Source organism: Phoxinus phoxinus (assembly GCF_949152265.1).
Source record: "Phoxinus phoxinus genome assembly, chromosome: 19".
Classification (NCBI taxonomy): Eukaryota; Metazoa; Chordata; class Actinopteri; order Cypriniformes; family Leuciscidae; genus Phoxinus; species Phoxinus phoxinus.
Genome location: NC_136894.1, coordinates 30,387,258 through 30,413,335, shown reverse-complemented (window position 1 = coordinate 30,413,335; position 26,078 = coordinate 30,387,258). Strand labels below are relative to the sequence as shown.

Sequence of the window (26,078 nt, the reverse complement as noted above, 5' to 3'; positions counted from 1 at the left end):
CCTTATTGTTATCGCACGAGCAATTGGTTATATTTGCTTATTACATGGCTTAGTTAAATTCCAATGTAGAATGCGGTCTGTTATTTCTTATAACACACCGTTGCCATGAAAAACAAAGCGTTGCCATGGACACAGTGTTCTTTAACGGAAGCAATACAATCGTTTTTAAATCAATAAACTCCTTTTTAAATCAATATTTTGTGTCAAATTATTGATTTATTTGGTAAGTAGCCATGTAATAAGCGGGATAATGTATATCGAGGCGGTTGTTATAGCGAACACAACCCCTTCAGGCTCCGCTCCGCGTCGGGTCCTGATCAGCCTGCCGGGGTTGTGTTCGCTATAACAACCGCCTCGCTCTACATTATCCCTTACATTTAACACGTATTCCAATGCACGCTCGTTGCATGGTTTAGATAACATTTAACAATCAAACTTTAAAATGCATTAATACTACTATGATGAAACGCAAACATTTTACATGACACTAGCCATGTTTCCATCCAAAGACATCCGAATTTAACTTGTGTGCAAAATCAGACATTTGCTAATAAAGCAGCGTTTTCCTTCCCATGTCAAGAAAACTAAATAGTCACTTCCTAGGAAAATGGTGCAAAATATCTGTAATTAAAACGGAAGTTGCTGCAATCGAGGAAGAAACTGTGGCTCTTTTTCCTCCAGACTTCTGGCGTCTCAGAGCGGCAGATAAAACGCTGTCATGTTCTCTAGCGTTCGGATGCTGGTGTTTGGGAACGCAATCGTGTGAGACGCTTCTGGAGGGACTTAAACCAAATCATTCTGATGACAGACTTTGACTCCGGTGTTTCAGAACCACCAAACCAACATTTGAGATGCTGCGATGCGATTGGTCCGCTGGTTAGTCCAGTTCTCCAATCACATCCTCTGTTCAGGCAAAAATCACGTCGGTTTTTTGTTGCTCATCAAGGGATTTTTTTTCGGTAAACGTGTTTCCATTGTAGTTTATGTATCTTCTTATCGGATAAAAAAATTATCCATTTTTATCCATCCACATGTATCCATCTACTCAATCGAGCGTATGAGTTTATGCGTTTTTAAGAATTTATGTGCATCCAGCGTTTTTTTTTTGTGATATCCCAAAATGCGCATTAAAAATAGGTGGATGGAAACACAGCTACTGTGGTCTAAACATATTTATTATCGTTGTAGAAAGTATTTAATGTTTTTAATACATTGCACAGTTAATAAATCAAACATGAAATATTGTATATGCATTAATATTACTAGGAGCAGAAAAAATATTTACATGACACTGTGGACTAAACATTTCTATTTGTGCATTTAGCAGACGCTTTTCTCCAAGGCAAACGTACAGCAATAGCAAAGTTTAGATAACATTTAATAATCACTATAAATATACTAAAACTATAAAGATCAATACATTTTACATGACCCTGCCTGCGGGCTAAACATATTCATCCTTGTAGAAAGTACTTAAAGTTTGTAATATATTGCAGGGTTTAGAAAATGTTTAATCATTTTTATAAAGTATTTAATGTTTTCCGGCCTTGCGTAGTTACATTTTGCACCAGATTACAGTAATTTGTCTTTGACCTCAACAATAAAAGCCTATTTATCCACAATTATATGGTTAATTATTGATTTATATTTACACTGAGTACTGTTTTTCCAAGCTGTGTGCAAGAATCAGAACTGCTATAAAGTTTGCTTCAAATGTATTGCACTCTTCAGATAACAGCAGTGACAAAAACACGGCTGGAAAGCAAACATCACACACACAACTACTAGTCCCCGCACTGAATCCCTAATCCATGCAGATATGCAGCACGTTCTGCTCCTCTGCGGAGATGCTTGTTCATCGAGCTGTTATCGTCTCCCAAATCAAATCCTCCGCACCCTCAGGGCCGCACATTTGTGTTTCAACCGCCTGCTAATACGGCTGATTCCTCCGATTGTGGATTTGATAATTCGTTGATTGGTTAAACGGCGCGCTATGCTGTGAAACCTCTCCAGAATTATCCTCTAAATAACGTCTGGCGTCTAAACGAGGGTCACATTTGGTCTGTTTGGGATGTATCATCTGTGACACCTCTCCAATTAAACGGCGTCTCAGCGATTGCGACGGGGGGCAGACGGTCGGCGGATATCAAGGTGCCCGTTAAGAGATCACAGGGGGATACGCGCGTATGTTAATCGCCTCTGTTAATGTAGCAATGAATTAAGAGTTTAGATGTCACAGGAGGTTTAACGCAGCTGATCCAGAGCAGAGGCCGGTCAGAGCCGGGGCCGTGCGGGGGCTAATTACGGCAAATTGGAAAAGTGTGCATGCGAGGTGCATGTGGGGTCTCCCTCGCGTCTGCGTTCCCCGTCGTTAGGGTCTGATGGCGCCCGCCCGTCCCACACCTGCTCCTCACCGGCCTGTGATAGATAGAGCCGACCGGTGGCTCAATAACAACCTCCCGTCTGGTATTGATGGACTGCGGGGCCGCAGGCTTTGTGAGTGAGGATCATCTGCTGGAAATGGTCTCTCCGCCCCCTCTGCACCTGCGATAGGTGAGCGAACGGGCGAGCGGGACCTCTGGGACCCCTTTTTTTTGGGGAACGAAACCCCCTTTAACATGAGCACGCCGTAACGTGTGTGTGTGTGTGTGTGTTGTGGGGGCGGATGCAACCCCGCACATGTGTCCTCTCTCCCTCCTTATTATTCTGTAATTAGCCCTTTGGCTGTCTGCTGGAGGACGGGCGTCCCCCCTCGAGAGCCGTCTGTGTTGACAGACACACACAGACCCAGGAAAACAAACACACACCGAACGGCGTTTGACTTCCAAACAGCTAAAACCCTGACTTCTAGAGAAGGCAAACACGCTCGGGCGCCCGTAGTGATTTGGCCTTTGTGGTTCGCTTGCAAGTTTACTCCATCCAGCTGGTCCTCCACCACAACAATGCATGAAATCACAGTTTAGATGACGTATTTTCCTCTAATCGCCCTGTTTGTTATTAGAAAGCTGTAGCTGTGATATTTCGCTAACGTCAGATTTTTACGCATATCACGCCATCGAAACAGATGTCTGGCAAACGCAGACGTTCTGGACGATGGCCACGATCGAGAAGATATTTTGAGATTCTCAAGCAGTCCCAACCAAAGGTTTCGCATTCGGCACCAGCTGCTTCTGCTCCAGTGAATAATGCAGAGCTATTGCGATAATCGGCTTGATCGCTCTATACTAGACTTCATGCATGCAGTGGCGCTTTTGATAACAGGCCTACAGCAGTTTATGAAGCACTAGTGGTGGATTTTGTGGAGCGGAATCGGATTTGTCAATAGAAAGCTGAAGTTGTAATATTCTGCTAACGTCAGATTTTGATGCATTTTATGCAATCGATAGCCGATGTCTGGCTTGCAACTTGAGTTTATTTGATATAAAAAAGTAGCAATACAACATTGTTACAACTTCTTTCTCAAGGATAACACAAAGTTGCATTAACGTATTTCCATCCCACTAAACACTGGAGGGTGGATAGACGTGCAGATCATGTCTATATTGGGTCCGTCCGTTCATGACCAATTCTGGACATCTATTCAACGTCCAAACTAGGTCCACTATTTGGACGTCCAACCATGACCCAACTTGGACGTCATATTGACGTTCAACATTTCACCTTTGAACTGGGTATTTTTTTGGCAGGTGCAGGAAATTTACATGATTAATATGTAAAAAAAATATTTACAAATATCAACATGATTAATACATATGAATACAGATTAATAATAATTATTTAAGATCGTTTTCCAAAATCTTAATTTGATTGTCTCAGCAGCACGTGATAACTGGAGACGCAAACAAAGGTGTAATGCTGTAGCTCAAACAGTAAAGCGTTGGCGCTTGCAATGCAAGATCATAGGTTCGATTCCCAGGTAAAGCAAGAACTGAATGTAAATGTGTAATGCAATGTAAGTCACTTTGGATAAAACCATCTGCCAAATGCATACATGTAAATACATTGTCCTCCAACCTTTTGAAACATGGGACTACAGTTATAGAAGTTGTATAAAAACAACGTCTAAAATTTGACGTGCGATAGACGTCGAAAAAAGATGTCGCCTGGCGTTACAAAACAACCCCTTCAGTGGACCGAAATTGGACGTCCAAAACTTACATAGAAAAGACGTCACTACAACGTCACATTGCGCAGTGGGATTGTGGTCCTTGATTTTTATGTTATTTTATTTTTTGTTTAACTGTCCCAAACGCAGACGTTCTGGACGATGTCCACGATCGAGAAGATATTTAGAGATTCTCAAGTAGTCAGAAGAAAAGGTTTCGCATTCGGCTCCAGCCGCTTCGTCTCCGGTGAATAATGCAGAGCTACAGTATTCTGAACTTTCTATTGATCCAAGAATCATGAAAAATGTATCAATGCACAATGATCAGCACCACAAAAATATTAAGCAGCTGTTTTCAACATTGATAATAATCAGAAATGCTTCTTGAGCAACAAATCATCATATCAGAATGATTTCTGAAGGGTCATGTGACACTGAAGACTGGAGTAATGATTGATCATAGGAATAAATCACACTTTATAATATAATCATACAGAAAACAGCTGTTTTCACTGTATTTTTGTTCAAATAAATCCAGCCTTGGTGAGATTAAAAAATATTTAAAAGTCTTACCGACCCCAAACGTTGGAAAGTTGTGTATATCACTGTCCTGTAGAACTATTTCGACCCAACTTGTATTGCGGAGCAGTTTGATCTCTACACCAGGGTTCATGCACGCAGGTGAGCTTTTGATGGAGGGCAAAGAAAATAAGCTTCAGCTCTGCTTTCGCAGCTGTGATGGCGATGGTTAGTACACGCAAAGCATTCCCTTCGCTGTCGTGCCTCGGGCTAAACGTATGCGCTCAGCTGAGAGTCCAGGTGCCTTCTGGGTGCTGATGCAATCCTACCTGCCATTTTTAAAGATATTAAGAAAACACTAAAGTAACCTGGGTCCAGGAGGACAAAGCAAGCGCTTCAGTCAGTCTGCGGTAGCGAGGGAAGCCCATAAACAGCCGACAGCGCAAACACACACGTACTACGCTACCCAGCGTGTGAATCAGTCAGGGACTAATTAACACATCATCGCAAACCCAACTGCTCCGCTCACCTGCCTCTTTCTTACTGCAGAGAGCGTGTAAATCTCGCGCTGACGGGCTATAATCTGCCATGTTGCCCCGTGACATCTTTAGCCTCGCTCATGAGGTGACGGGCCCTCTCTGTGCTCCCCGAGAAAGGCCGTTGAAACACAATAAACGTGTTTTAATGACATTGCAGTTCCATTATGAATATGGGAATCTCCAGGGCGCATTCAAGAACAAATGAAATGCAAATGGAAGTTTGAAGACAGTCATTTGGGGTGTTAGTTTGGCTTCTTCTGCAATGAGGATGAAAATCGTAAAGTGAATACAATGCAAATGATACAACTCACCATTCACTTTCTGTCCAGCGATGCCGTCTGAGCCGTGGGCTTCTGCAAAACAAAAGACATATATTCACTACTGTGTAAATGTTTGGGATCAGTAACATTAAGTAAGAAATGCATACTTTTATTCAGCTAGGACGGATACAATTCCTCAAAAAAGTTCTACAGTAAAGATATTTATAATGTTTCAAAAGATTTTAAACACATTTTCTATTCATCAAAGAATGCTGGAAAATGAACTCAAATGCAATAACAGTTTCCACAGAAATATGAGGCAGCACAACTGTTTTTAACATTGATAATAATAATAAATGTTCATCAAATTATCATATTATACTGATTTGTACTGACACTGAGGACTGGAGTAATGATGCTGGAAATTCAGCTTTGATCACAGGAATAAATTACACTTTACTATATATTCACATAGAAATCAGCTGTTTTAAATTGTAATAATATTTCACAATTTTACAGATTTTACTGTATTCTTGATCAAATAAATCCAGCATAGGTGAGCAATGCATAAAATACTTTTAGTGTAGATCACTGTATATTAGAGTTGGTTCTCAAGTTTGTTACAATACAGATGTAGACAACAATGTCCTTTAAATCAAACTGAAGGGACACACAGATTGCACACACAGCCATTGACGTCGTCAACAATAACCAATTTATTTCACTATCCTCCTAACTACAGTATGCACAGTTAGTTTGATTTGTATTAGCATTGCTTTTCTCTGCGGACTGTGATCGTATCAGAAAAGACCTGCAGTAGAGTTTGATTGGATGGACTTCGTACACAAAAAATATAGGAAGAATACTCTCTTTTTAAAAAGTTGCTCAGCCTATTTTTTTGCTAATGCTTTGCGATTTATATGTACATTTATTCATTTAGCAGACGCTTTTATCCAAAGCAACTTACTAATGAGAGCAATATAGAAGCAGTGAAACTAACAGTAGGACAACAATATGCAAGTGCTATGACCCTTCTCAGTTTAATCTAACGCAGAACACGTAACGTTTTTTTTAATTTTATATAAAGAATAGAAGAGAAAGTGTTAGTATCACTGGATCAAGTGCTGCCGAAAAAGATGCGTCTTCAGCCGTTTCTTGAAAATGGCAATGGACTCAGCAGCTCTATGACTATTATGACTATGCACAACTGTGGTTAGGTTGCATTTTTCCATACGCTCTAAACAGACCTGCGAAACTGCGTTACAATCGCGTCCCGTACATGTGGAGTCAACGACAGGAAAGCATTTTGTCAATATGCAAAAGACGTAGGGTGTCCGAACACAGACAGCCGGATATACAGTAGATGGAACTAATCTGCTTTAGTATTCAGCACACACACACACACACACACACACACACACACAAGCGTGTGCGATGGGTTTGTCTGGCGTATTTGAACGTGTGTTCCAGACTGCAGTGATTAATCTGACGCTGTCAAGTCTCCACAGATGTTTACATGGAGATGTTTGAGGAGCACATGTCTAGAGTGTGTATCTTCTGTCCTCTCCATCTTTAAACATACACATACATGATGTCACCTGGGCCATCTGGAGGATACACACTGCTGACCTACACACACACACATTCATAACTCCCCAACGTCAAATCATTGTCTGCCAATCATTGTCAGAATGCTCTTTTACTAGCCCTAGTGAGCTAGATGTTCAGGCACATAGGATTTTTTCTAAGGCACTCTGATTGTAAGTGATCAAATAAGGCTTGTGTGTCTGTCCAGACATAACCAAACTATGAGGGATGCGTTTTCCAAAGCCAACTTTGGTCGCAAGTTCAGTCGTTACCAATAGAATTCAATGGAACTTGCGACCAAAGCCGGCTAACGTTGATTTTGGGAAACGCATCCGTTGGCGTGTATCTGACCCATGTATCTGACGGGGCTTTCAAAACAGATGGAGGTGCTGTAATTGTGTGTCGTGTTGAGTTTCAAAAAGACAATTTGAAATCTTTTGAGCATCCAGAGCCTCTAGACTGAGACGCATCTGTAAAAATCTCATTGGAATTGCATTTCAAACCACCTCCAATTTTTTTTTGCTGTCCAGACTTTCAAAAACCCATCTGGATATGCGAAAAAATCTAATTTTTTTATTTGTTTGGCATCATACATGTGTGTTGCCGACATGAAAGCTGCATGTTACAAAAAGTGACAACATTACACACACCCTTCTAAGATTATACATTTTGCATCACATGCACCCTTTGAAACAAAGGCTAAAATACACAGAAAAAAAAAAACACAGAAGAGAGAAATACAGATGATTGAAAACTTGTATTCAATACTGAAGAGTACCAGCAAAAATTGTTCTTGATAATAATCAACATCACTCACAAACTAAAACCACAGATCTCTCTAACATCTCAAATGTTTCTCCTAAACAATAGGGATCAATGTTATTTTAGTATAAACTGTTATATATATTTTTTTTATTGTTTTAAATGACCCCAGTAAAAGATCTCAACAATGTCTCAAACTGTGCTCGGATTTGTCAAGCTGTCAAAATCAGGAAAAATAGCTGACATTAATTGATCATTAAAAATCCCTTACAAAAAATAAATCACAGACCTCTGTAATGTCTCGCAGAGTAGTGCTTTTTCTCTTTAAAAAAACAAAGGCCCCAGTAATCTAGAGTTTCAGAAGAGATCTCAATAAGTTCTCAAGCCATGCTCCGTTTTGCCAAAGACGCCAGAGTCGGGCACTCAATATGAACTCATACATTTCTCATCAAATGTCGAGTATTGACTCATTTGATTCAAGTTTTGTTTCTCAAAGAGTTTTAGGAGAAACATGAAAGACAAAGCAGACACCGAAACGAGCAACTTCTGTGCAATAAAGCGCAGAGGACAGTGAAGCATCATGTGTTGTGGGGACCTGCCAGTGAGAATCAGCTGTGACGCACCAGTCTCCATCTCGTCTAGATCTCGGCTCCAGATGGCAGAAAACCCTGACGTCAAAGCCTGACAGTTGTGGCGCGTGCCGGCGTGGCGCAGGGTGAAGTGCGTCTGCTTTACAGTGATGCACGCTGCCAAAAAACCTGCACAGCACAGCATGCAGTCGCGATGCTACAGACCTGCATCCAAACCACTGATCATCTGGCCATGCAGGGACCAGCCCATGACACAGAGCCAGACACTGATCTCACACACACCATAGCAGGAGTGGAACGTCCATTTAATGGGTTTGTTTCATTCATTATAGAGAAAATGGAAACGTAAACATAAGGAACGATGCAAGGTTTAACTACCTGACCATGCAAACTGACCACATTTGGTTTTCAACCATTAAAAATGAGTAAAATTCAACTATTTGCACATGGAGCTGCATTGAGATCCCAATCTCTCTGGAATTTAATAATACAGCTACAGGGGTTTAAAAATGAAATTCCAAAAGAAAAGTTTGGTAAGAACTATATCATCTAAAAGAATATTGAGATATCTTTAATGCTTCTTATGATACACGCATGCAAACTTTGGACAAATCATATCTTTGGCACTCAGACAATTGCTTTGATAGAGGGGAAACCAGATATATTTCTAGTCTCAACATTATTTGTTCTTCAGACATTCCTCTTTAAAAGTAAAAAGTAGCAATTCACCTTTGGCTAAGCCCCGCCCCCCTTAGTTACTGTTGCTACGTCCGTCAACTTCATCTGGGCTCTGGTTTGGTATCAACACGGCTTATGCTGTGACGGCTCTTCCTGCTGAACTTTTATCAAACTTTTATAAAGCAGCAAATAAAGTGTCCGATAGAAGTAGGCAAAAGTGTCTGCAGTGTGCGTTTGAAGGCTTTATTCAAGACATACCGGAGAAACGCAAGCAACAACAAGGCATCCAAATAGAGGCAAAAGCATAACGGTCACAGTCAAACAATGAACCACAGCATATCCTAATGGAGACGGAGACTGGGACTCACAATATCAGGAGAAACACTGTCATGCAAACCTGGGTCTCTGTTCACTTCTATAATCGTTATTACAAAGCAAACGGACTACGCGAGTATAAAGTTGTGTTTATTAGCAGCGTGTGCTAGCGTATCAACAATTAGTGTAGAGAACCGAAATCATAACCTAAACCAGCATAAAACTGTCAAACTATAACTTCACAGTAAGGTTAAAAGCTAAATGTATCTTAGAGACAAAAGTGTGTTGTTGATCTTGAGGGGTTTCGCTGACTGAGGACGTCCACACAGTTTAATCCAAAGACGACACTTGTCAGTATTTGACTTCGGTTTTGGGAAGGGAAAAAAACGGACACCTCCTCCAACCTCTCTGGGAAACGCGTATCTGCGTTACAAATGCCCCAGGCACAACATTTAACCGTATTTTTTATAAAACTACGACGGTAATAGCCTGCCGAGACCAAAAATATGAGACGCCTGTGTTAAAGTCAATGGAGCGCTGTGAAAAAGTGTCGGACCTCTGTGGAGCTCGTTCTTGGCTGCGCTGTGATTGGTCAATCTACATTCTAGGGCGTGGCTTAGCCAAAGGCGAAATGTGCGCAACGTGACCCACGTTAGTTTTTAACCACTGAAAATGTGTACAATTGAACAGTTTGCTCATTGACATCCCTGTATTTCTGGAAGTGAACAATATAGGGCCTCACAAATTAAACTACCAAAAGAAAAGTTTGTGAAGAACCAAAATCAAAGAGAATTTTAAGATATCTTTAATGATTCTTGTATATTATGCAATATGTTACTGATATATCATGCTTTTCAGTATGTATTTTGAACACAACACCAATGCCAAATGCAGCTTAATGCTTTTTTAAAAAGATTCTTGAAGAAAGAGAGACCGAGGGAAGCAAGGTCATTTGCATGGAGCGCCACGGACGCCCTGTTCCCCGTATCTGATGTCAGTCTCCCGACACTGATAGACTCTGCGTCTCCAGTTTAAGGGATAATGAGATTGCTCGAGCCACACAAACCTCCACTGACTGCACTGCACCGGCGCTACGACAGTCACTTCATCTCTCCGAGACTAAACAACTGCCTCCATCTTCCTCGATGCGAACGCACTCGGCTCATCAAGAGCCCGAGCACCGATGTAATGGAGAGAAGTGGGTGAAAACGAGGACGTGGGGCAGGAGAACACCTGATTGGCTGACAACAGGGCCCATTTCCATCACAGCGTCTTCCTCAGGTGGTAGAGGACGTGTGAACCCGTGGGAAAGAACATCACAAATGAGATCTATTTAATATCTCAATTGTTTCTCACAGTGCGTCTCCTCTGTGTCTCCTCTAAAGTTTGAGAAGGGGCTTCAACACTGGGATCAGATATGAGATACCAAAGTGTGCAATCAGCAGTCTCAAATTTCAGATTTCAAAATGTCACATTCACCCAAGACCATATGATCTAATATGCTACATGTGCTATATAGAATAATTTTACAGCTATATACCACATAATGCAAGCCAACCACTGCCAGTCATGTCTCATTTGGTAGTCTAGCTAAAACAGGGATGAACACAGAAAGTGCCTTTTTATTACTAACAAATCAAATGTGCATAAAAATAATTCCAAAATATGTCATTCATAAATAACCATAAATCACAAGCAGCAATAAACATAGAGTTACAACCAAATATATAATTAACGTAACTGCGCCACAAAACAAGACTGATTAAATCACTTGACGCTAAATGATGGTTCTCAAAATGTCATAAACTTAGCATAGGCTACTGTGGAAATAAAGTTCATTAAAGTAGTATACTGTGGAAACACCATGGTACAGGTCTACGGGGATTGTAATATTAATGTAGGCCTACTCTGAAATGTATAAGGTATTAAATAATTACTATTTGTAGGCCTATCATTGACATGATACATCACAGCATGGTAATGCCACGTAGGCCTAACGTTACTTTTTTTTTTTTTTTAAGTCTTCACATGAAGGCTGTTGTTAAGTGTTTAGATATTATTCAGGTGTGAAATGTCTTTACCTGTAGCAGCTCGCGCAGGTGTTGACATCATTAAAAACGTCGTCGTCGTCCGTCCCGACAGGTTGCGTTTGTAAAGTTTTGTTTGTAAACGATTCAGTGCGTCAGTAGCTGTGGTGTTTTGTTAGCCACCGAATCGGTATTTTTGAACAAATATTTTATGTGAACGAATCACTGAAGTAGCTGTTCGAATGATTCAGAATTCATCGCGAAACATTTTGTGCACCCGGTTGATTCATTTGAAAGAACCGACTACAAATAGTGATTCATTCGAGAGTCGGGCATCGATTCGCTAGTTCATATTCAAAACAAACAGACGACACATTGATTGCTAAAATAATACTTCAGTCAAGGATATGTTTCTCGGGTTGGTATACTGTAATCTCCCTCATCAGACAATAATCTAACATTAAAATATGTAGCCTACTTGGATAGACTCGTGGCAAGACCACACGAGGAAATCAAATGTTTGTTGTGGTAAATGCGCCAAAATACTCCAAGAGATGGGTTGGTTGACTCGTTTGTCTATTTGTATGTCTCCTACATATTTTTAGGTGCAATACAGTAGCCTAGTAAACGTCAAACATCTGAGACAAAGTTGATGTTTAAATGAAACATACTGTACCCACGAGCAACATGTGAGAAATAAAATATTCCTTTGAGAGTGTTTTTGGAGAGGACTTGCAGACACAGACCCAAAAGAGATGATGGGGATTTTGGGGATTTTTGGTTCAGAAGCTGATATGGGACAAATTGCAGGGAAGCATGAGTTTAAAAACCCATTGATTACAGCACGTGTTACAGAACCATGATCAACATTTATTGGTGTTAGAGAAATGCCATTGTATGCAGAGTGCTAATATAGATCAAATAACATTATCTTATTATATCATAAGATGTCTGTGGTTCAAACAGTAGATAATGGCGCTAGCAACGCCAGGGTCATGGGTTCGATTCCCAAGGAAAGCAAGGACTGACAATGTAAAGTTGCTTTGGGTAAAGCATCTGCAAAATGCACCTTTATATAATATAATATAACCAGACTGAGCAGTATATACATGTTCACAGAAAAAACTCAAAAGTTTCTTATTAATGGTTCAGGAGATTAAATTAAGTCCTAAGGTATGATTCATTGAAATATCAACTTTGTCTTGGATGTTCCTTAAGGAAATAAAAAGAGACACAACGAGTATACAGTAACACATATATACATAAAAATGAATTTAGAGACCCATCCAGACCATTTGATGAGAAATGCTTGAGTTTATATAGAGATTAATTGCAGACTTTGATATTTTGACACAGTTTGAGACTTTCTGAAACCAGATGCAAGATTACAGAGTTTTTTCTGCAGGAGAAAATCTGAGATATTATCTGATATCTCAATTATGATTTGTCTTCCCTATAAACATTAATATGGAACTCAGTTCAAAAATTATGATCCCATTATAAACCTTTCGCATTAATTGTATAGCTCAGCCTGCACTCAACACTTGACTCATTTTTATTACTCAGGACGAGAAACACTTCATTCTCTTATTTCAGTGAAACATAATTGAGAACACAAAGCTACAAAATAAATTTCCTCCGGGAAGAAACATGTTATTGATGTTATTCACCAATCATCCACGCCTCATACACACATGCATAATCTGCAGGCGCACCACACGTGTTGAGGTTTCCACAGAGCCGGGAAGGCACGGGACAGGTGACACGGCGGCGGAGGATGCTGGGACTTTCCTCTGCGCAATAAAAATGCTAATCCGCCCTATTCCCCTGTTGATCGGCTCTATGTAAAACAGGTTAGAGTTCTCCGCTACACATGTGTACCCTCAATTTACCAGTCGGCCTTCCTTTGTCCAGCTCTCTTTATTTGTTCTTCATGGCCTGGATGTCTTCACACATCTTTGACCGGACTCTGCTAATGACAATGACAGTGCTGGCTTCAGTCGTGCGCCCACACACCGCCTTAATGATGCCTCCACCGGCCCATAGACAAAGAGAGTCTTAGACGCGGCGCTGTCCCAATTAAAGGTCACCGAACAGAAGAGGTCTTAACTGTCCTCAGCCTCCGGCCATGCTCGGCTCAGATTGTCGGCTGCCACTGTCGGTCGTCTTCAACTGTTGTGTGCGCCACGCTGGTTTCCGACGATTTCATACTGGGTTTAGTTTGCGCTTCTTACCTCTGCACCGTTTATTACATCATGCTTTTGCTTTTCAACTGGTTTTGCTTCAGGAAGAGTTGAAAGGTTTCTTACATTTTTATGGTTTCTTCCTCTAAGCCGACACAAAACCATTTTTAACTAAAACTGCAACATTTATTAAAGTGCGTTTGCTTTTCAACTGGTTTTGCTTCAGGGACCAGATCTTGTTTTAGTGGGAACCCAATTGCTCATCGTAGAAAAGTAAACAAAAACATTGAAATGTCTCGATTATTGAGTTGAAAGGTTTCTTAAATGTTTATGGTTTCATCCTCTATAGTCTAAGCCGACACAAAACCATTTTTACCTATAAAACTGCAACATTTATTATTAAGTACTTTTGCTTTTCAACTGGTTTTGCTTCAGGGAGATCTTGTTTTAGTGGGAACCCAATTGCTCAATAGAAAAGTAAACAAAAATGTCCTTAAAATGAAACATTGAAATGTCTCGATTATTTAGTAGAAAGAGGTTTCTTCAGTTTCCTCAGCCAGCACAAAACCAGTTTTAACCATAAAAATGCAACATTTATTAGGGGGGGGAGGGGGGGGGGGGTGTTAACCCAATTGTTTATCATAGGAAAGTAAACAAAAATGTACTTTATATATATATATATATATATATATATATATATATTTAATTTAAAGGTTCAATTATTCTGGTTTTATGACACAGTTGGCACTATTTCAGAGCACAAAACCTTAAAGTGTCATGCATTTGGCAGATACTTTTATCCAAAGTGACTTATATTGCATTTAATGTATGCATATCAGTTTGCATATAATGGGAATCTAACATATTCTGGGTAGTTTTTCTTTTACCTTGTGCAGTTTATTCATGTTTTATGTCATCATGTTGCATGTCTATTTACTAGTTTCTACAAACATGATTGTGCACCCAAATACTGTATGACTGGAAGACTAGCCTTTCATATCAACAATAAAACATATGGTGTGTTTTTCTTGCTTTTAATAATTATAAGGTTAGTTGCATTTTATTATGTGCATTTAGTTGTTCTTCCTGCCGTCCACAACCCATCAGAACGGACACGTTTTTGTGTCGTGATCCCCCGTTGAGAATCACTGGATTAGCTTTAAGTTTTTAGGAACTCTTTGTCGAGTCAGCATGTTTAGGACTGACCGAAATAACCATCGTGTCGAGGAATATGTCTGAGCCGAAGCCGGTTTATCAGTCTGTCCGCACGCCCCTGTTTTCTTAATCTTCTCCGTTCGCTCTCCAAAGGCCCCAAATGAAACGGTAATCTACATAATGTGGCCTTTGTCCCCCTCGTAGTTTCTTTAACTCTCACATCTAATTAGCTTCAGGGACTGCAGGAGTGCGATATGGGGTTTCCCGGGGCGCGCCCCCCTTCCCCTCCAGTCGGGCCGGTGGGGTCTGCTCCCGGGAGACCGGTTATGACAAATAAGATTAATGTCTCTCGAGCCTCCTGAGCCACACAGATTAGACTGATAGCTGATTTTCTCAAGAGAAACCCCATGTGTGAGAGCTTGTCAGCGCCCCGTCCCGTCCCCTCTAATGACCACTGGAGCGGAGAGGGTCACGAGGGTACGGGTCAGAGGTCCTGCGCGGAGGAGTCCCTATCTTCACGAGCACTGAAGCGGCGGATGAAGGGTGCGCTCCTGTGAGATTAAGGTTTAAACTCTCCATTAGAGGAACAGTGGAAATAAAGGCTCTGCTTCTACACATACAGCACCTGTTCTCCTGCCTGACGGCGTCCTGCAAAACATGCACTTCATTTGGTCCATTGTCAGGCGTAAATCGTTACATTTGAGGATTTTGTCATGTAGCAATATAGCACAAACACTACAAGCTTAATATTGAAGTGTGTGTGTGTTAAACACTGAAGCTTAATATTCAGTGATCAGGGTTTGTTCTCATCGCTACCTCCACACACACACACACACACACACACACACACACACACACACACACACACACACACACACACACACACACACACACACACACATACACACACACACACACACACACACACACACACACACACACACACACACACACAATGAATGGATCAAAAGTAGTTTTGTACCTTTAAGTTTTGAACAATTGTTTCCTCACTCTAATGAGAGTAATGAGAGGAGTATGGAAGCTCTTTTCTGCCACATAAGTAAAAACAACAACAACAAAACACACTTATGAAAATCATAATTATGACATTAAATAACATCGTTATTAGATAAAAAGTAAAAATTATGAGGTAAAAAAAAATCATTATTATGAGATAAAAGTCATAATTATGAGGTAGTCAATTATGAGATAGTGGACCCTATCTTGCACCCAGCGCAATTGACTTTGTACACAGACGCATGTATCATTCCTGTTCTGCACCCACGCACAGCGGACTTTTCCTTCCACAGACGCACGTCGGTAAATTAGGGAATGAACTTGCGCTCACGGGGCGGTTCAGCGCAAAGAGGAGCGTGTTCCGGCGCAAACGTTCCCTGGTGATATTCTGCAGTTTCAGAAAACAACTGACCAGGAGAAACCGAGTCTAAAGACAGTGGCGCGTTGCGCGTTAGTCAGATGCTATTTTAAGGGCGTGTGCTTGGCCATAATGTAGAGTATGCACAACACACATACACTTTGATTCCGGCCTGTTTAACCGTATCTAATTTGTGTGTGTTTCTCCCATTATCCTCACACAATGTCACTTCTCTGTGTTTTACGGCCCTGACGAGAACGTCGGTCTCCTCGGCTGTGAACCGCTCCTGGCGTGCGCCGGCAAACCCGCCGTTATAATAGCGATCCGCCGTGGAACAAGCGCGCCGGCTCTTAAAGGGAATGTGAGAGGACGCTCTGATTGGTTTATTGCACGTTACGCCCAAACCACACCTATGAATAATGAAGCGACTTCAGACCAACACATTTTAGATTTGCGTCGGGCGCAAGAGTCGTTTATCCCGCCGGTATAATAGCAGCAGCGCCGGGATCCGCCCACAAAGTTACTTGCGTTTCGCGTTTGATACTTGTGTTTCACATCGTTAAAATAGGGCCCAATGAGTCATAATTATCAGTAAGTCAATTGAGATAAAAAGTTAAAGTTATGAGATAAAAAGACAAGTATATGATAAAAAGTCATAACGCAAATCATAATTATGGGTTAGTCAATTATTAGATAAAAAGAAAAAATAATGCAAATAATTATGAGACAGTCGAAATTATGACATACCAAGTACCATACCATAATAATTACAGTTTTTTTTTTATAATTCATTACCTAACTTTAACTATTTATCACATAATTGTAAGATAAAAATTATGATTTAAAGTCATAATTATCAATTAGTCAATTGAGATAAAAAGTCAAAATTAATTGATAAAAAGTCAAAGTTATTAGACAAAAAGACATAATTATATGATAAAAAGTCATAACGCAAGAGTTTGAGTTATTATGAGTTTGTCAATTCTAAGATAAAAAGACTTTTTGTCATAACTGACTATTTGTATAATGTTTTTTTGTGGTGGACATGTTCTTTGATGGAGGCGTGCCGATGATCTGACTTGATTAGTTAGGCCTGCACTGAGTGATCAGAGGACGCGTGCGCTCAGCAGAATGCAGGAGAAGTGTAGAGACAAACACAACGGCTGTTCTGAGGTCTTCATAACTCCTGATGATCCGCCGGTCACTTCAGTGTCAGCGCGCTGACGAAGCAACTTCACACAGAATATTCTTCCTGTTGTAGAGACTGCTTTCCCCCACAGCGCTAAAGCCATAAACTAACTTTTATGAAACAATTGTGCTTTATTGATAAGATGTTTGCAGCGTAATAGCAGCACTATGTCTGAATTTGGCTTGAATTATCCTAAAATAAAGCTCAAATATTGAAGGCTAAGCATTTCTTTTTTGCACAGCTCTCTGTTATTCTTTCAGAAGTGGAGTGTAGTGTACATTGTATTTTTTCAACAGGCAATTACTGTACCAATAACATTCATGTAATGGCCTTATTGTGCGCTGGCACAGTCTTTGAGTTTCTCATAACCCCGAATAAATCCCAATGTTCTCTGAAACCGGGAAACCACAATCATTATTCCCAGTGTTAGTGTGTGGAGTACAGCTCTATCTATCTATCTATCTATCTATCTATCTATCTATCTATCTATCTATCTATCTATCTATCTATCTATCTATCTATCTATCTATCTATCTATCTATCTATCTATCTATCTATCTATCTATCTATATATCTATCTATCTATCTATCTATCTATCTATCGTTCTATCTATCTATCTATCTATCTATCTATCTATCTATCTATCTATCTATCTATCTATCTATCTATCTATCTAACTGTCTATCTATCTAACTGTCTATCCATCTATCTATCTATCTATCTATCTATCTATCTATCTATCTATCTATCTATCTATCTATCTAACTGTCTATCCATCTATCTATCCATCTATCTGTCTAATCTATCTATCTATCTATCTATCTATCTATCTATCTATCTATCTATCTATCTATCTATCTATCTATCTATCTATCTAACTGTCTATCTATCTAACTGTCTATCCATCTATCTATCTATCTATCTATCTATCTATCTATCTATCTATCTATCTATCTATCTATCTATCTATCTAACTGTCTATCCATCTATCTATCTATCTATCCATCTATCTGTCTAATCTATCTATCTATCTATCTATCTATCTATCTATCTATCTATCTATCTATCTATCTATCTATCTATCTATCTAACTGTCTATCCATCTATCTATCTATCTATCTATCTATCTATCTATCTATCTATCTATCTATCTATCTATCTATCTATCTATCTATCTATCCATCCATCCATCCATCCATCCATCCATCCATCCATCCATCCATCCATCTATCTATCTGAGGAACGGCCTGTCATAATAAGTGCAATGCAGAGTTTATCACTTCATTGCAGATTTTCTATATGATCCTGTAATTGGAGAGAGAGAAAGTGTGCAGCTGCTAAACCCGGATCTGTCCATCAATGTCACTGTCCGGCCGTGGCAGATGCAGAGGGGCATCAGGTCTTCGTCGACACACACACACGAGAACAAGAGCACCGCTCTGCAGAAGTGTGTGTGTGTGTGTGTGTGTGTGTGTGTGTGTGTGCTTCCTTTGGTAAGAGAGATAGATGGTGCAATAACTTGTGATTGTATGAACGCATGACTGTGGAAATAGACTTTGACACTTTCCTGTATTGTCGGAATCTGTGAGTTTAACCTTATTTTTTTTCTTTTGTCAGCTTTTCAGCGGTATATGAAGGCTTCATCATCCATCTGATGTTCTCTTACTCTGTCTCTGTAAAAAGTGCTGGTGTGACTTGACCTTAAAGAGCTTTTTCCTGATCTGACCCGTGACCATGACAAAGTCGGGTTGATTCAGAGTTGACTTGAATAAAAACAAGTTAAAATCATTTAGGATAGTTGACTATGTTTACAGTCGAGAGCTTCTTGAAGAGATGTAACGTCTCATCATTTACTCACCCTCATGTCAAACCTGTATGATTTACACACACAAGAAGATCTTTTTGAAATGTTTAAAAGTCATGCAGGTTTAGAATGACGTGATGGTGTGTAAATGATGTTTTTGGGAGTGATCTATCCCTTTACGTGTGCAAACCAGATCTTTTAACCCTAACACACACCAAAGTGCAATCAGACGTGTCAAACACCAGTGTTTTGTCAATGAAAATTAATTTTAATGATAGTTCAGAGAGTATGCGCGCTCTTGTGCACATGTAAGATTGCTCTTTTAGTTGCTCAATCTAGCAAAACCTTTGATGACATCCTGAATATCCTTATAATTAATGCATTAAAATAATTTAGTTTTAATAATTTCAAAAGTTTTCTTTTATAGGGACAGCTTGCAACTTTCTCACTGAATCTGTATCTGAACATATGTTCATATGACTTTTAACTTTGCAGGAAAATGAAGATGTTAAAATGTTTTGTTTTGTTTTTACCCACTAAACACTAAACTCTATTTAAATCTAAAAATAGCTAAACTTAACGCATTTATATAGTTCAAAGACACCGCAAGGAACATATTCTTGTGAATATAACAAAAAAGTGTGCATTTCAAGGTTAAAGTCCAGAAGTATACAGCTGCAGTATCCTCCTCTGCCCTTCATGTCCTCCACAACTGCTCCAGAAGTGTGTGTGAACTGATTCGGATCGGTCTCATTGAAAACTGCGTACGTGAGAATTAAATGTCAATGAAGTTCTTTTGATTTGAACTCCGACGAGACGTTTGTTCGGTGTGTTGAGACCATTATTATGCAAATGAGGCGCACTTGAATATTTTCGCCTGTGTTTTTCCAGCTGATGTCAGCACTTCCCGGGAACGTCCTTCTCCACAGAAACGCGTCAGGTCGCCGTGGGCTGATGCACGCTTGGGAATGTCAACGGCTGTGCAACAGTGTCCTACATACACACTGCATGCTGGTGACACTGTTACACACACATGCATGCACATGAAGCCATTCTATAAAACAGGAGACATTATTGTCCCTCATTTACATGTGTAAAATATATATTTGTTTGTCCATTCTTCATCAAATGGAGATTTTTGGGGGCTGTCCCGTTCTTCATTTTGTATATAAAGATTACATTTAGTCTTTAATCCCTATATCTTTTTAGATTTTAGTTGAGAGGGTTTTATTAAAAATGCAATCCACAGGCTATTGGATTTTCCCTTTTTTAACTTTTCAAGGACGTTTCTTTTTAATCGATTTCTTTGTTTAGTTAAATAGGCCTATATCAGCATTAAATTCTTTCTCGACCTTGGGATTGTTGCGTCAATACATCAATCCAAATATTTTTTTATTATATTAATTTATTTCTAAATGGCACCGTGCAAATTAGCTCATTATTTGACCGAATTTTTATAATTTTCCAAACATTTGTTTTAAAGATCATTTATTAAACGCGAAGAATGCATAGACATCGCACTGCGCGTGCATGCGGTGCATCCCCTAAATGAGAAAACGAACATGTGCAAAGCAGCATCTATCACGATCACGCTTTCTTTCCAGGTCTGAATGTTTGTGAAATGGCAATCCTACTGCGGGACGTCCTCATTCGTCCCATTGAAGGAGTGAACAATGAGAACACGATGTCAGACAACAGTGTGTACTACAGCTCCAGGATCTGCGTTAATTGCGGACATATGGCTCCTACTGGAATCATTGAGGAAACGGACCTTCTGGTACCCAATTCGTGTGATTTGCATGAAAAGAAAGCCATTGGTTTATAGACCGTGATGTAAAAGAATGACCTGAAAGCCTGAGGCCACATCCAGTAGTTGATTTAGTGGTTTGCGTCAAAAGAAGCGAGCGAAAAAGCAGCGCGGGAGGGCAGATTTTTAACGCAGCAAACGTAATGCAAAACAACAAAATCTTCCGAAATTGAGTATTAACATTTGCAAGTAAGAATTTTATTTTATTTTATACAACCTTAATAATTTAAATGTATTTTTTTATTTTCAAGAAAGCTGGTTACATTTAAATGATCATATAAATAAATGCGTTAATTTATAAAAACGTGTTTTTTTTTAATGGAAACTGTATATAAATAAACCCTTCCGTTTTATTCCAGGCTAAAAAAAAAAATCTGGCGAAGGCGTGGACGTCTCACAGCGTCATTAAGTCATCCAGTTCAATGTTGGTCCCGGGAGATTTTTTTATGGATTAAATTAAGTACTTCCATCTTCATTTCCCACCTGATCGCAGCCATATAAATCCCAACAGCTGATCAACAGACTTCAGAAAGCCCGACGCCTTCAGACGGAACAGCTGGGAGTTAAAGCAGGAGAGAGGCTGACGCAGACTCAGCTGTTTCACTGTCCTTTCTGTGTCTTTAGGGGAAGAAAAGCAGCACGGAAACTAGAGGACTAGTTAGTTTAGACTCGAACCTGGAAGATACGATCGTCGTGAAGGGTCCCAGAGGAGCTAAAGAGAGAGAGAGAGAGAAAGAGAGCGAGAAAGAGAGAGGAGAGAAGCTGTCCAGTTCTGAATGCGTGCCGCGAACGGGAGCTGTCCAGTGCTGAAGTTGCATTTCTCCCGAAAGCATCGAGGCGTCGCGCTTCATCAACACAAGCGCATTCAGGGGCTCGAGGGTCTGCCGTAACCCTGTGCTGGCATCCGAATCTCGGCATTACCGAAGAGGAACGATACTAACAAAACATTTTTTTACAAAAAAAGAAAACGCGTTTTGTTTCAGCGTTGCATGAGGAAAAGCGAGCGAGTCGACCGGCGGACGAGTGTTTTTCCCCTTCAACCTGAAACATGCCAAGGTCTTTCCTGGTCAAAAAGGTTAAGCTTGATGATTTCTCATCCGCTGATTTGGAGAGCTCCTATGGCAGATCCAGGGCAGACCTCAGCCTGCGCTTTCATGAGAAAGGTAATTTATTTGATTTGACCTCGCATAAACATCCAGTTCGCTTACACGCAAGGGCATGTGCATGCATATTGACGTTTGATGGTTTATAATCATAACCTCGGCATTGACCCACAGTCACATTGCGTTCAACACCGTCAGGCGCAGCAGTTTTTGTCGACTCGGCACATTTCAGGTGTTGCGCTCTTTCACGCACGCATTCGACTCGCTTTAAGGCGCATTTCATTTTAGAAAACGCAGAGCTAGCAACAAGTACTTCGCATTTACACCGAGAGTTATCGAAACGTGTCATGGAATTATCCACGCACACAGTCTATTAAGCGAACGCTTGATCATGTTTCATGTTATTATTCACGCTCTACATAACCTGCGCTTTGCTTACACTTGCATAAGCAGACATTCTGCCGTTCGTTCATAGAATATTCATGCTCTTATTACACAGTAATATCTTCCGTGCACATCGACCTAATTCTGCTCAATTGCCGTGCAATTATAACCGAAGCGATACCATTGCGCTTTAAATGGGTTGCAACGCTAATTGAAATGGAGAGCTATTGATTTTTTTTTTTTTTGCATGCGCCTGTGAGATAATGCGTAGAGTTCACCTCTGTCTGATGGAGGAGCACACTGTTGCATTGCATTTCAACTGTGCATGTTTGCAGGGTACATCAGCGACTACATGACCCCGGCCCCGTATGATGGCGAGAGCGACAGCGGCATTAAAGTTCCCTCTCCGGGACCCATTTACGACAGCATCCACAGCGATTACGGAGCGCCGGATTCGGACCAGCCCGACAGCCCTCAGTCGGAGATCTCCTCGGGATACATCAATGGAGACACGGCGGTCAGCGAGGGCTACACGGTGGACGCCTTCTTCATCACGGACGGCAGGTCGAGGAGAAAAGCCATCAGCAGCCCGAGGAGCATCCAGAGGCACACGTGCAACGAGTGCGGAAAGACCTACGCCACGTCTTCCAACCTGAGCAGACACAAGCAGACGCACCGCAGCATGGACAGCAAAATGGCCAAGAAGTGCCCCACCTGCGGGAAGGTGTACGTCTCCATGCCGGCCATGGCCATGCATCTGCTGACCCACGACCTCAAGCACAAGTGCGACATATGCAGCAAGGCCTTCAGCCGGCCGTGGCTTTTACAGGGACACATGCGCTCGCACACGGGCGAGAAGCCCTTCGGATGCGCACACTGCGGGAAGGCCTTCGCCGACCGCTCCAACCTGCGCGCGCACATGCAGACACACTCGGCCTTTAAGCACTACAAGTGCAAGAGATGCAACAAGACCTTTGCCCTGAAGTCCTACCTGAACAAGCACTACGAGTCGGCCTGCTTCAAGGGAGCGTTCGCTCCTCTGAGCCCCATGGAAGTGTGAACGCTCCACAGTCGGAACCCAACCTGGATTAATCGCATGTACCTTAACTTTTCTTTTTTCTAAGTGTACTCTTTCTCCCGCTGTTCACGTATTCAGAGCCCAGATTCCACCCGTTTTGCCAAAACTCAGAGGACATTGAAAATGTCTTTGTTTCTCTCGAAAGGTCAAACCTTTTCTAAGTATTGGATAATATTGTTCTGCTGCCAGTGGCCACAAAAGTGTTCAGCATTGAGGTAAAACTATTTATTCATTAACTTATTTATGTATTTATATATTTATTTCCTACCAATAGTCTTAATTTGCACTTTAATTTGTCGTTCAGTTGCCAAGCCTTCGTCATCAATATGCCAAAGCATTTGCCACTTTCTGAATATCTTATTTTTGGTTGCCACTTTATAAATTTGTTGCATGCATGCAAAAAGAAAAAGAAAAAACACAAAAAAATAATAGTACTAATGAAATCTATGCCAATTTTATCAAGCTTTGGATTTTTTTGCCAAAACCTAGATAGCATCCGTCGGCAATATTTCTCGGGAGTCATGATGAAGAATAGAGCAATAATGCATGGTATTTTTAAAAGCTAAAACGAGTAATAACTATAGCATTTTTAATCACGATTTTATCCAATACTACCAGTAGTCATTCAGAAGTTAAATATCAGGGAAATGCCAGAGTAGTATTAGCGGATACTTCCATGGGATGGGGGGGGGGGGGTATAGGGTCCTTTTGTAAGTGGTTATGCACTGCCTGCCTCTTATTTAATAATGTAGTCGTAGACGTAGGCGGAACGAACAGATCCGGATCATCTGCTCCGACTCTGAACAAACCTGGGAACGCTGGGACGGCAGATTGGTCTTTCAAAAGCACTTCTTTGAGAACATTTTTTGAAAAAAGAATAATACAAATAGTAGCACAAACCTTAGCAATTCAGGTAGACAGGCCTTGTATTAGTCGAACCTCTGTTTTTGTATTTACGGACAAGGAGAACTAACTGTTTAATGCAAGACGCCTTGTAAATAATCCTTTGGAATTGAATATTTCTACAAGCTGTAAAGAATCAAATGAACTTATTTCTGGACTTCTTTTCCCTGGGTTTTTTCCCCCCAGCATTTGAACAATGTAAAGCACAAACGACACCGGGCATTTTCTCACTTCATAATAAAGAACCAATAAGTAACCCCGTGTGTGTGGTGGTGTTTGTGACGCAGCGAGACGGGAACATGCTGACTCAGAGATGCGTGCGATGACGTCGGGTCAGCGTGTGCTGCACGTAATGTGTCAGCGCATCCAAAAAACCCTTCTGGAGATGCCAAGCGCTCGTGCGACGGCGGATTCCAAGCATGCTTTCATCTCAATTAAATCCTTGACTGATGCCTTTGTTACACATGATTGAATTTTATTCGCATTGTGTTCACAGGGAGCTCTTGAGAAAAAAAGCATGTGATCAAAGAGAATCCGGCTTGGATGTGTCGCAGCGCTCTCTCTCCGGAAAGATCCCCTATGCTTTGGCAAATATAGCGGTGGGATTCTGTACGGCACGGTTCTGCATTTGGCCGAGCCGCTGCGGTAACCTTGAGACATGCGTGTGTGTGTGTGTGTGTGTGTGACAGAGGGAGTTAGTCCGTCAGCTTTATCCAGGTCCCAGCTGAGTTCTTATCAACAGTTGAAAGTGTCTCTGCTTCAGTGCTGGGGCTTTAGCTGTACCTGTGTCCCCTACTTTAACACGCATTAGTAGTTTTAGTGCATGCACAGGGACCGAAATCTGCTTTTTCATTCATATAGCAAACAATTCCAGGCCGGATCTGTCCTTACACTGCAAGGTCATTTGTGAGAAATCTGCAGTGAGTCATGCAACTTTCTTGCACACAAAGTCACCACGAGATGCAAGCACTGTGATCTGATGTATTCCTGAGTGAAAGTGTTGAGGAAAAGCCGGATGCGGTTTTATCGATGTGGAATTGATTACATCACGAGTGTCTTGATATGTGGAGTAAGTGTTTGGAGGGGAAGGCATGAAAAGTCAATCTTTCTTTTAAAAACCAGACTTTTTATTGTAGACTGATGTGCACGGATGAATCATTCACAATGAGAAACTGAGTTTTGATTTCAGAACTCCAGCAAACACCCGCTTGTGTTCCTCACAGTTATTATGCCTTCAGAAGTGAAATCCACGATTCCTCTTCCTGTAAATGTCTAGAAGTCGTGCCAGCGGACCCGCAGCCGGTGTAATGTGCTGGTGAGGAACAGGGTTTGGGGAAACGTGTATTTCTGCTGCACTGTTTCATGCGATGGTTCGGTCCCCCAGCGACAGGTGCTTACAAACGGGTTTTGAATTATTGCATTTCGAATGGTTCACAATAGCATCAGGATCATTCACTACGAAATTCAATGATTTTGATCTATATTGACTGTTACTGATGGGACCTGTGTGTGTGTGTGTGTGTGTGTGTGTGTGTGTGTGTGTGTGAGTGAGTGTGTGTGTGAGAGTGAGAGTGCGAGTGAGTGAGTGATTGTGTGTGTGTGTGTGTGTGTGTGTGTGTGTGAGTGAGTGAGTGAGTGAGTGAGTGAGTGAGTGAGCGAGTGTGTGTGAGAGTGAGAGTGAGTGAGTGATTGTGTGTGTTTGTGTGTGTGTGTG

The 26,078-nt window shown here is 41.0% G+C and overlaps 1 protein-coding gene and 1 long non-coding RNA gene across 2 annotated transcripts in view; one reads left to right on the top strand and one right to left on the bottom strand.

Moving 5' to 3' along the window:
- The window catches only part of LOC306987027, an 18,241-nt gene extending 6,503 nt beyond the window's left edge, over positions 1–11,738 (bottom strand). The window contains exons 1-2 of the long non-coding RNA XR_013795074.1: positions 11,437–11,738; positions 5,475–5,516 (exon numbers count right to left, since the gene is read on the bottom strand). This is a non-coding gene — a long non-coding RNA (uncharacterized lncRNA). The remainder of the gene's footprint in view (positions 1–5,474; positions 5,517–11,436) is intronic.
- Positions 11,739–21,255: 9,517 nt separating this feature from the next.
- Positions 21,256–23,859, top strand: scrt1a (scratch family zinc finger 1a). The gene is made up of 2 exons (XM_079591599.1): positions 21,256–22,059; positions 22,719–23,859. Exons 1-2 carry the CDS (start codon positions 21,945–21,947, stop codon positions 23,441–23,443), a joined length of 840 nt encoding a protein of 279 aa, XP_079447725.1. The 5' UTR covers positions 21,256–21,944; the 3' UTR covers positions 23,444–23,859.
- Positions 23,860–26,078: the final 2,219 nt, after the last annotated feature.

Coding starts and splice junctions, on each gene's coding strand:
- scrt1a (XM_079591599.1), top strand. CDS start 21,945: ATGCCAAGGTCTTTCCTGGTCAAAAAGGTTAAGCTTGATGATTTCTCA. Junction 22,060..22,718: donor CCTGCGCTTTCATGAGAAAG/GTAATTTATTTG, acceptor GCATGTTTGCAG/GGTACATCAGCGACTACATG.